Source organism: Euleptes europaea, chromosome 1 (assembly GCF_029931775.1).
Source record: "Euleptes europaea isolate rEulEur1 chromosome 1, rEulEur1.hap1, whole genome shotgun sequence".
NCBI lineage: Eukaryota > Metazoa > Chordata > Lepidosauria > Squamata > Sphaerodactylidae > Euleptes > Euleptes europaea.
In genome coordinates, this window is record NC_079312.1 from 127,199,638 (window position 1) to 127,211,843 (window position 12,206).

General features: G+C 45.9%; 1 protein-coding gene across 1 annotated transcript in view; it reads right to left on the reverse strand.

The window, feature by feature from the left end:
* Nucleotides 1-4,207: 4,207 nt before the first annotated feature.
* Nucleotides 4,208-12,206, reverse strand: part of LOC130476434 (uncharacterized) — a 28,077-nt gene continuing 20,078 nt past the window's right edge. Inside the window, exons 11-14 of the mRNA XM_056848377.1 lie at nucleotides 11,590-11,786; nucleotides 10,097-10,142; nucleotides 9,947-10,012; nucleotides 4,208-4,558 (exon numbers count right to left, since the gene is read on the reverse strand). Of these exons, the coding sequence (XP_056704355.1) occupies nucleotides 4,208-4,558; nucleotides 9,947-10,012; nucleotides 10,097-10,142; nucleotides 11,590-11,786 (660 nt within the window). The remainder of the gene's footprint in view (nucleotides 4,559-9,946; nucleotides 10,013-10,096; nucleotides 10,143-11,589; nucleotides 11,787-12,206) is intronic.

Consider the following 12,206-nt stretch of genomic DNA (forward strand, 5'->3'; position numbering starts at 1 on the left):
AATTAGACTTGTCCCCTTGCTTACTGTGTAACTTAACCATATAGCAGTAGCTTCCAAGTACTGAGGCTTACATTGAATAAATAGATTTTAAAGGTTGCTGAGTAGCCTGGAAAACCTGCCAAGTAATAATTTTACTGTCAAACCTATTCTAAGCTGAATCTAGTGGATCACGACAGCATCTAGTTAATTGAAATTTAAAATGGCGAACTGAAATAAAAAGCCAAGCAGTCGCTTACTTCCAAGACTGACCCCTTCCTTTTAGGAAACATGGCTTTAAATCATGTATACACCCAGTCGTCCTACTGTACATTCCAAATGAGTTTGGTCATTCACTGTGCTGTTTTTATTGTTTCAACAACTAATTTAAAAGATGCATTATGTTTAAAGCTCATATTTTCAGAAGCTTCACACGCAGTCGGAAATAAGCGTTCTACAACATAGGTTCATCTTGATTTTATTCGAAATTAGTTTTGAAAATAGTGTAAATGTGAAAAAAGCAGCAAAAACTCAAGATTTCCAATAAAAAGGTACAATCAAAATAATACTTTCAGTGCAGAGTTCTAATCATCTTCGAGTAGCATCTTAATCCCAAGTGCATGTTTGCCAGGGTGACACTGACTGAAATGGTTTGTTTTTTTCAAACCAGTGAGGTTCCAAAAGGTAGGTCACTGCCAGAAGCAAAGCCATCGCATCTCCATCACACAAACCATTCTGTGTGTTTAAATCCAACAGCTAAAGAAACAAAAGCTCATTACTCTTTAAGTATGATTTTTGCTAACATTTCAACTTGGCGGTGCTCGCTACTGTACCCACAGGTCAGTTACATGCTGGCTGCCTAGGGAATATGCTTTTTAAAGAATGACAGCATTTGCCTCCTGTGAGAAGGCCATGGATTGTTTTATTGACATCAACCCTATTTTAAGTGCTGTAAGCCCAGTTTTGGAAACATTGGGATGCTACACTGTTTTGATCTTGTTTCCTTGCTAAGTTTCCTGTTTTTTTTGTTTTGTTATTGAACCCCTCTTCAAAGTCTTGAGAAATACAAGGTTAATGTGTTAGCCTGAGAGGTCAATATGACTGGGCTTTCTACCCAACTAATAGATTATATATGACATATCTTACCACAGTATGCCCAAAGCATAAGTATCCTTACCAATTCTTCTCACAATTTCCTCACTTTCTTCTTCAGAATTTGACTGAAACACAAGACAGTCAAAGCTTCTGTGTTCTGGAGACTCTGATGAAGTCCTGTAAAATGAAATACAGATAACGCCCATAGCCAACGCTTAATGTGACTGTTGAGCTGTAGTTCTTGGTGTCTTAGTCTCATCTAAATCTTAGCCCTCTGAGAAGGGTTAATTGATTAACACCACTGAGCTCTCCTAGAGATGACAAAAATTAATAAAAATGAGCACTGTCACCCAGGAAAGATCATAGAGTTGGAAGGGGCCAGACAGGCTATTTAGTCCAAACCCCTCCCCCCAATGCAGGATCAGCCTGGAGCATCCCTGACAAATGTTTGTCCAGCTGCTGCTTAAATACCAGTGAGGGAGAGCTCACCATCTCCCTAGGTCCTAGTCAGTTACACTGCAAAGCAGTGAAAAGGATTTTACTGGACATCAAAGGGAGAATATGAGGTCACTGACCATTGTATAGTATCACAGGAGAAGTCCCCTGGGAATCAAGGCATGACTGGAGTTGAACATATTTATTCCTAATTTAACCAGCATGAACTGTGCAAATACATAACTTCTGACCTTGAGTTATCTTGCAGAAATCAATTATAAAGAATTTCAGGAATAAAAATGAAAGGGTTTGTAGACTGGGGAGAATAGCTACATTTTGTTAAAATGCCTTGCTTCAAAAATCACCAGACGACTCCTACTCACTGCTTTGATGCATCTTTAGTGAATTGCTGCACTGGAAAGTGGGTGTACGTATAATAAGCGCTTGTTGTGATGTTTGTGTCTTGAACTTACACAATACAGAAGGCAAAAAGATTGTCGCTGTCCAGGCGCCGTCCCACACAGGAGATGTCTGTATAAGAATAATGGAACTGAACCTGCTGGTGACAAAAGTGTTTCAATAAGCTACTGTCACAGAACTATTTGCTAACTATGCACTAGGATATTACTAGGATATTACTAGGATATTATTAGTGTACTAGGATATTACTGAAGGAGTTCAGCTCTACAATAATCACCCCTGCCGCACAAAAACTGGTATTTCCTCATAGATGCTGGATGTGATGGGAGCCAGTGGGGTGTAGCGATTAGATCAGAATATGGGAGATCCCAATTTGAATCCCCACTCTGCTACAGAAGCTTGCTGGGACCAGCCGGTCACACGAACTCATCCTAACCTACCTCACAGGGTTGGTGTGAATGTAAACTGGAAGAGAGGTAAATGAGAACGACTTTGGGTCCCCACTGGAGAGAAAGGCAGAGGATCAATGTTACAAGTATATCGGCCAGTGTATATTAGCTAAATACATAGTAACAAATGCTTTGGAGAAAGTTGTAGGGAATTTAAATGCAATCGTGACACCTTTCAACTAGTAAGCATAAAGGCTTGCATCCGTCCAGCTGAACATTTCTGTGGATGGATTTCCACCTGCAGAGCATGACTTTGTAGCCTCACTGCAGTCCCAAATCCCCCCCCCCAATGCTTTTCCTGGGGACATTTTAGGCTGCAGGGGGACAGGGGAAGCAAGAAAGTTGCAGCCTACTGGCAAAACTCCTTCCGCCTGAGGATCCAAGCCAAAACATTCTCACCTTTGAAGGAATGTTCTGTTGTACAACGATTTCTGTTTCTTTCACATCAAATAAAACCTCCTGGAAAAATAATATTAAAATTACTCAGCTGTATTAGTTGGGAAATGGGAAAATGCACATGACAACATTCACAGCGATGTTTTATTGATGCATTCCCTCCCCCCCCCCCCCGTTTATGATTCTGCTTCCTTCAGACTAGGGATAGAAATCATGGCGCTAGCCTAGGGTTGCCAACTTCCAGGCGGCGATCTCCCACTTTTACAACTGATCTCCAGACAACAGAAATCAGTTCACCTACAGAAGATGGTTGCTTTGGAAGGTGAACTCTATGACATTATACCCCATTGAAGTCCCTCCCCAAACCCCACCTTCCTCAGACTCCACCCCTAAAATCTCCAGGTATTTCCCAACCCGGAGCTGGCAATCCTATGGTAGCCTCGTTCCAATCATAGACTTAAGCTTGCAAACTACATTATTTTGTCAGTTATTTCACCTCAGAAATGGTGTAAATTGACCCTGACGTTTTTACTAATGCTGACATACACTTTCTAATAGCACAAATCCTTTTGGAATGTAATAAAGTACGATTTCATATGTAGTCAAATGGTGCTGGTTTCGCTCCAGAAAGTGCTTTATGATTTTATGCTTACCTTTGCCTGCTGCTTTTAAACCAAGGCCACATTCAATACATTACTGCAGCCCTGCAATTCAGTACTCACCTGGACCGAGTAAAAATAGGCCTCCGGGAAACTAAGCTAGGACTCACCACAGCTGCACATGAGGGGCCGTGACTCAGTGGCAGAGCCTCTGCTTGGCATGCAGAAGGTCCCAGGTTCAATCCCCAGTGTCTCCAGTTAAAGGGACTAGGCAAATAGGTGATGTGAAAGACCTCTGCCTGAGACCCTGGAGAGCCGCTGCCAGCCTGAGTAGACAATACTGACTTTGATGGACCAAGGGTCTGATTCAGTATAAGGCAGCTTTATGTGTTTCATGTGAACCCTTGCCAGCGCCAAGGATACCAGTTAATCACCCTTCAGATGAGTTGTAATAACCATGTTAAAGAATGGGGTGCATCTGGTGCGGGTTTTGATCGTTCCCACCTAACAGCACATCCCCAGCCATTGTGTTGCTCTAATAACGGCGACAGACAGGCACAGCTATGGCAGCCACAGCGATTGCTGAAAAGGAGCACTGGCACGTTGGCTGCCCATCTGGGTAACAGATACCTAGGTGGCAACAACGACAGAAGGCCGCTCTGTTCCTTTCCGCGGGAGAGTGATCTCCGTCGCTGCTCCTCCGGTCTGCCTTCTGGCTCGAAGCAAGTTTCTGGAGGTGACGCTGAGTATTTTGCAATGGAAATCTAGTATACCTTGTGGGGGGGTTGTGGTGAGCAAAGCAAAGGATGTGTGACTGTGACTGCCTCAACCAGTGTTTTACACGGGCTGTACCCCTTGCAGCTGTACACAGCTCCGGTACTTGTTGCGGCTTCTGCACGTGCAGTGACACCACCATCTTGGTTTCAGCGAGTGAGACAAGCCTGTGTCGCTTGTCGGGAGTAATCGCATCACAGGATACGCATCAGGTACTTTGAGCCGTGCAGATGCAGCGAGCTTGCTGGTGGCAGAGAAGCCTTCATAGGATGCTACGCGGGTGCTTCCCCCCAGCCAATTCTGCGCCTGGCGACCGTTTTCTGTGATGTTCCCTCTGAAGAGGATGGCTTTTACAGAGACAGGGGTGGCAAGCTGTAGTTTACTTCGTTGTGCTGATGCTGTGCACTGAATATGCTAGGGAACGCGGCTGGATGTTGACAAAGTACCAGCGCTACAACAGTTCTGAACCGTCTCAATCGCCTATTTGCTGGCCAAGACAGGCATTTGGGAAAGTCTGAGAAATTCCCACTTGGTGGGTTGTTGGCCAGACAGACAGAATGGAAAGAAGCAGCAGCCAGACTGTACAGACTGGAGAGGTGTATGTTTTCACGGAGGTGGCAGCAGAGTCAAAATCCACACTCTGACCCTACTTAAATGCCAAGACACACGAAAGTAATAGAATGCAAACATCAGTTGCAAGCTGTTTAAGAGTCACTGTAAACACAGCTGAGGCAATTCTTTGCCTAAATGCCCCCCCACCCTTTTTGACAGCTTCATCAACCCACACATGGGGTGGGGGGAAACAGAACCATCTGTCCTGTGTCTGCTTAATGAATTCAGTCTTGATTTATTCATCAGCAATTCTGCAGCATCCCAACACGGGCAACTATGAACCATCACCAAGCATTTTATGGTGTAATGATTTTCTGCAGCGATGGCATACATTTGAGGTCGGGATTCGTACAGCCAAAAGGATTGGCGGCTCGGCAAGCGCAAGTGAGAGCTGGGCTTGTGCGTGTCTGTGTGTGTACGTTTGGCTCCACTCTTCTTTCTCTTGCCAACATTGTGTAAAGGAAGGAGAAGCCAATGCATTTAACTAGGCAGTGGATTAACTCGGGTCTCCTTCTCAAGAGAACAACTTCATAACCAATAACTGACTACAGCAGGACTCCCCCACCCCCATATGTAACATTTCACCAATGTGCATACCATCCCAACCAAGTTCTGGCCGATTCTTGGTTCCATATTAGCAGTTTAGGCCGGAGTCACCTCAAATTCATCCAGTCAGCTTTTTTTTTTACCATTTCAGATGATACAGTAGTCAACCAACTGCATCCCATTATTTATTTTTTCTTGGGCTTTTTTTCAGACCTGATTTTTTTTTTTTAGATTTTTGAAAAACTAAAAAAACACAGTGTTTAGAACTAGAATGCTTTGTGTGAACAATCAAAACCGCATTGAGACTTCCCAGGGCCACGGTCCCTTTAAAGTTGCTTCTCTTTTCAGCTTACTTCCTTCTTTCAGCGGTTTCTACACACCTTATTTGCCCTGGGTTTGATGCAGTTGGGAAGTGGGTGGTTTTCCTGCTTCCCCACAGCACCGTGATGCATTCATATACCTCCCAGGGTTTCCCCAATTAAAGCCTGCAGCAAAGCCTGCATGACTGCCACGTGGATTTCCCCACTACAGTCCACACAGCAGCCATTTTTCCCTGCTCCTGACCCACAGCAGCCATTTCCACCCACCACTAAGGGGGGCGGGGGCTTTTTTTTAATTCAGCAATTAACATTGCCATATTGTTATAATAATCAGTGTATTAAGTTCTCTGAATTCCTAGCAAAAAGTCTCTAGCCCTTTTCAATGCAAAGATATAAGGAGAAAGGCATAGCTCTGGAATGAAAGAGACTAGATACTTATTTTTTTATAAAAGGAAAGTTGAGAATTCAGAGAACCTGATACACATGGTTATAATGTAGTAACAATATAGTGATCGATATAGTGATCAATTGCCAATTAAAGGAAATGACAAAGCCATGGGGATGGGGATTGGCTGCCACTGGGGGACTAGGGCAGGGAAATTACAGGGAAACCTGCCAGGTGGAAGCCCCATTGCTGCTGCTGCTGCTTGGCTATACTGGCAGCCACAACAGCAACAAGGAAACAGCACAAGCTCCTCGTCCGTGTGGAAAACACCTTCCTGTTCTCTCCTACAACCAAATGGTTCTCTGACGGCAAACACAAATCTATTGCAAATTATCAGTGCTTTTTCTCAGGAAGTTAAGTACAGTTCTACACTTTTTTAGTCAGACACCGCCATTTTAAAAAATACTTATTTTGTAATCCCACTATTACAGTAACAAATAATATAACTTAAAAAAAATAAGTAGTGCCTTTGGCCTGCTACAAAATGAAAAGTGGCATTTCACCACCACCTCAAAGAACAAGAGCGAATTGATTATTTACTTTCAGGAGCGTTACATGAGAACTTGTCAGCCTTGAGAAATTAGGAAGCACTTTTGGCTGAAAACAGAAGAGCAGATGACAATGGCAGGCAAAAGCAGAAGCTTTGCTAAAGCGGATTTGCTTCTGAGTAGACATGTCACAGAACCTTTGCCTGTGAGCATGGTTCTGCAATCCCACTTGCAGCTGAATGCCAAAAAGATATCCTGCAGCAGTGACGTCAAAACGGGATGTGGGACCACTCTACGAAAGAAGGCTGAAGCTGGTGTAAATGACTGGATTTGAGACCCTGATGCCAATCCTATAACGTCAACGCTTGACAATAAACCACAATACGAGGGGCAGGAAAAGAGCTAACAGGGCTGTGGAGGGGCAGGGTGGCACCTAAAACTGAGGGCATAAATACAAGTTGCATTTTTCCTGGGTACCTTGTGCCATCTGATATGCCCCTGGAGGTCTGTGCAGGGGAACTAAATTCCTTAGGGTGGGGTGGGGGTGGGCTGATTCATATCACGACTGCAGTGCACAGGAAGAGGGTGCTTGTGCCCCCCTCCCCTCCACTGTGCCATTTTCCTGACCCGAAATAGCCCAGAGGAAGCATGATTTGCCCCACTGAGGAAACTTTGATGTATTTCATTAGTACATGGGGAGCCCTAAGAGGGCAAATAGCATATCCTTGGGCATGTTTCAGGTCAGGAAAACAGCGCAAGGGAAAAGACCGAACACTTCTTCCACATTGTGGTCCCGATCCAAAATGGGTCCCATATGCCTAGAGTTGCCGGCTCCAGGTTGGGAAATACCTGGAGATTCTGGAAGGTGGAGCGCGAGGAGGGCAGGGTTTGGGGAGGGGAGAGACCTCAGTGGGGTATAATACCATAGAGTCCATCTTGCAAAGTGACCATTTTCTCCAGGGGAACTGATCTCTGTCACCTGGAGATCAGTTGTAATAGCAGGAGATCTCCAGCCACCATCTGGAAATTGGCAAACCTACATGTGCCTGGAAATTGAGTTTCAAGCCATGAACTTGCAAACGCTTGGATCATAGTAGGTCCTGGCAGGAGGAACAAGCACACCGTATCAATTTGTGATTTTAGGGGGAAGAGGCTTTTTTCTTAATTTTGTTTTTTAATTATCCCCTTTTCTGCTGATGTTGCTAAGGGCATGATGGGTGTACTTAGTTTGTGTATCCAGGAGAAAGATCCTGAAATGCAAGATCGTGAGGGTGGGGGAGAGAATGCTTTCTTACTACTACTGTCTCAGTAAAACCAGTTTGTTATGACTCATTACTGCGGACAATGTTAACTCCTCAACTCTGCCACCTTGCAGAAGGCTCTAGAGCAGTGATGGCGAACCTTTTAGAGACCGAGTGCCCAAACTGCAACCAAAAACCCACTTATTTATTGCCGAGTGCCAATGCGGCAATTTAACCTGAATACCACCCCCAGAGGGGGCCCAGAGGGAGAGGCTAGGGTTGCCAAGTTCCTCTTCGCCATGAGTGGGAGGTTTTTGGGGTGGCGCCTGAGGAGGGCAGGGTTTGGGGAAGGACTTCAGTGCCATAGAGTCCAATTGCCAAAGTGGCAATTTTTTCCAGGGGAACTGATCTCTATTGGTTGGAGATCACCTGTAATAGCAGATCTCCAGCTAGTACCTGGAGATTGGCAACTAGTTCCTTAGTGTTTTCTCTCTGCATATCAAGACAAATGGAAAGGTGTTTGGAGGATAGCTTGTGGGCACTTCAAAGGTGGAATAGGACTGCACGCCCCTCCGCCCGCACAGACCCAGAGGGTGCTGGAGAAGCCGCTGGAGGGAAAGAAGGAAGGAAGGAAAGAAGGGAAGGGAGGGGGAAAGGGAAGGAAGGGAGGGAGAGAAAGAAAGAAAGAAAAAGAGAGAGAAAGGGAGAAAGAAATGGAGCAAGGGAGAGAAAGAAAAGGACAGAGGGAGACAGAAAAAGAAAGAGGCCATTTATGCATGGGAGGTTTTGCCTTGGATTTGCCACTCGGTGGGGCGCGGCGGCAGGCTTGTGAGAGGCGAGCAGGGTGGGGCAGAGGGCGCCTCCTTCGCACCCACCGACCAGCCATGCCCCTCCGCCCGCACAGGCCCAGAGGGCGCCGGAGAAGCCGCCAGCCATGCCGAGTGTGGGCGCTCGGCTTCTGTTCCCCGCTCTCCCACCCGCCTGGCTGGCCGCGCACGCTCCAGCGGCAGCAATGGCGGCAGCTTCTGTGGGAGAGTCCGGGGGCCACCGCCAATGATGTCGGAGGTTCCCCACCCCTGGGCTACAGCCTCCCCCAACCGGGGTGGGGCAGAGCCGGAAAGGCCAGCGGATTGGAGGAACCGTGAGTGCCGGCAGAAAGGGCTACGCGTGCCGGAAGTGGCACCCGTGCCATAGGTTCACCAACACGGCTCTAGAGTGTTCTTCCTCTGAGAGAAACACCAGAACATTCCCCATTGGATTGCACAAATTCAGCCCAGACATTCAGGGTGCATTATTTTCTAGTTCTTCAGGTTCATAACTCGCTTTAATTATCAGTGTTTGTCAAAGCTACACCTTCCAGTTCCTCCGGTCTTGCTCTCTTCCCCTTACGTAAAGAATACTGCTTCACAGTTACCTCAGAGAAGTTACTTAAGATACATTTTCTTGACCACACTTGTCCTTCCCTCTCCAGTTTCAGCTAGATTCTTCACTATGTGGATACAGAATAGTCTACCCTCTTGTGCTATTCACTGGAGGAAGCCAAGAGTCTTCTCTGTAAGTGCCCCAACAGGCATTCATACGGGGACTGATCTGAGGACTTTTGATTGTCAGGCAATTTTACATTCTTCCAGCTTCACCGTGGCGGCACATCTATATTCACCGTGGAAGACCAATCAATTACCAACATCCAGGGTGGTTTCCTGTCTCAACCAGGCCCATGGCACAGATTCCTGTTTGCACTACCAATTAGTAACAAGGAATTGGTTAACAATGGTCAAACTTTACTCTGCCATCTTAAACTTAAAAAGGCAGTAATGAAGATTAAGCCCTGCTCTGGATGGCCCTGGCTAGCCCAATCTCATCAGATCTTGGAAGCTAAGCAGGGTCAGCCCCGGTTATAGTATTTGGGAGACCACCGAGGAAGTCCAGGGTCGCTACATAAAGGCAGGGAATGGCAAACCACCTCTATTAGTCCCTTGCCTTGAAAACCCTATAGGGTTGCTATAAAGCAGCTGAGGTTTGACCACACTTTCCACCACCAATGAAGATTAAACCAAACTGTGGAAATAAACAGGGGGATACATCTGGTCACTTTAGCTGTGACCATACTCCAGTCCCCAAATACTGAAGAGTCATCACCAAAAACTTACCTGCAGCGGAAAACATTTCTCTAAAACCACCGAGATGCCTTTGTCTAATACTTCTTTGCCCCCGTGCTAAAAGAAAAATCAGAAAGATGTAACAACAGATAAACAACAATCAGAAGATAAAGGACCTTCCCTTCAGACTTATCGCCTTACCTTTCCTACGCTGACTTCGCCCAAGTACCGCAGATTGTACAGCAACCTGACAAAGAAAACAGTAACGATAATTAAAAGGTAAAGGTCCCCTGTGCAAGCACCGGGTCATTCCTGACCCATGGGGTGGCGTCACATCCCGAAGTTTACTAGGCAGACTTTGGTTTGCGGGGTGGTTTGCCAGTGCCTTCCCCAGTCATTTTCCCTTTACCCCCAGCAAGCTGGGTCCTCATTTTACCGGCCTTGGAAGGATGGAAGGCTGAGTCAACCTTGGGCCGGCTACCAGAAACCAACTTCCGTTGGGACCGAACTCAGGTTGTGAGCAGAGTTTGGACTGCAGTACTGCAGCATACCACTCTGCACCACGGGGCTCTTTCACAATAATTAGGCCAGGAAATTTGTGAACACGTCAAGGTGCAACATTGGCACTGGCTGCACATGAGAGCAATTTGCTTCCACATAAGACCTTTTCTGGACGGTTCTGATCAGTTACAGTATTAGAAACCAATCTGTTGGCCACTAGGTGCTTCACTGGCACAGATACTCCTAGTAAAGCATAAATGGGCACAGCGCATTATTTCTTACTGGTGCCTGTACATTTAAAGGACTGCTGCCCTTCTGTAATATAGATGAAGGTGTTCAGAAAAAGGTGGGGTCCACGCTTCTAGATGTAATGGGTTGGATTCAATAACTCTTCTGCCAAATAGCAAGTCTTCCTTCCTCTGAAGGAAGAGGTTTTCCTCCATTGGAGGTAGACTCCTATTAGAAAAAGACTCTTCACATGTGGGAGTTAGTAGATTCAATCCATTATGGAAAAACGTAATCATGTAAAGATGCACGTATTCAAGCCATGGGTTGGGGGAAGTAAAATACTAACAGCCCAATCCTTATGGATTCAAATATTTCCTACTTCCTGGAAGCTCTTTCTGAGTAGAAGGCTTTTTAAAATCGAGGCTCAGATCCCCCCCCCCTTCTTTTCAGATTGCTCAGTTTTTTGTTTTTTGTTCTTAAAATGCTTTTTTATGCGGCAATTGGGTTTGGGGTGGGGAGGGAACTTTTCTCTCACTACAGCCAATTACAAAGCAGCATTTCAAGGGGCGGGGATTCAAATACTTCCTGATTTGAGCTTGGAGACTGCTGGTGCATAGACTCCCAACAGGAAAGTGTGGGTCCAGCGAGCAACTCCCATGCATAAACGACCAATGTATACTTTCCCAGTTCTTCCCCTAGTTCAGTGTAGGACTTTGTTTTAATCTCCCCAAGGACATTAAAAGAAGGCACGTTATGGTGATATGGTTTTTGTGTGGGAAGTTTTGTCTCATGAGCCCTGCATTCAACTGACCAGCTGCAGGTTCAAGTCTGGAAGAAAACAGCCCGAGAACCAGCAAGTCCCCAGCTCAGTTACAAGACACAGCTCCAGCTACACTTCAACTAGCCCACTGATGCCAAAACACTGAAACTTTGCAGTCATTCTGCTACAGCTCTGAGCCACCTACCTGCCCCCCTGCAGGCACCGGCTCTTGTTCTCTTCTTTGTGTCTGTGTTCATGCTGGAATTGGAAGTTGGGGATTTTCTCCCTGAGAACTTTCAGGAAGGGCAGCAGCGGCTTGTACATTCCTCCATCGTGCCATTTCCACCGAATTAGGTGGAAGCTCAGTGGCTTGCCCTTTAGCTTCTGGAGCACAGTTCCAGCCTGAAGGGAAATAGAAAGATTTTGTCTGCTGGCAAGGAAGGTCTCGCGTCCCTCATCAGACCCGTTGTAAGGCCAATCCAAACATAATGTTGGTGTGTGCCATCAAGAAGCCCTGTAAAATTGAGGATGTTCCATTTTTACTCTCTGGAGATACTCCCAGCTGTTAGGTATTGCCAGGTGCAATTCCCCAGAGTTATCTATGAATAAAAAAATGGAATGTCCTTTACCAGCATAATCTGTTTAAACACTAGCAAGGAATGATTATTATTTAAAAAGTGTATATCGGATCCAAAGCTCCTCACGTGCTCCTGCAGCACTCTCAGCCAGCCACACCTACTGGCTCCCTGATCTAACTTCTGCTTGGTGTTGGTTTTTATGATAAAAGTGAAGCATTCGAAGTAGTCGAGTTCTGTTGTGAGT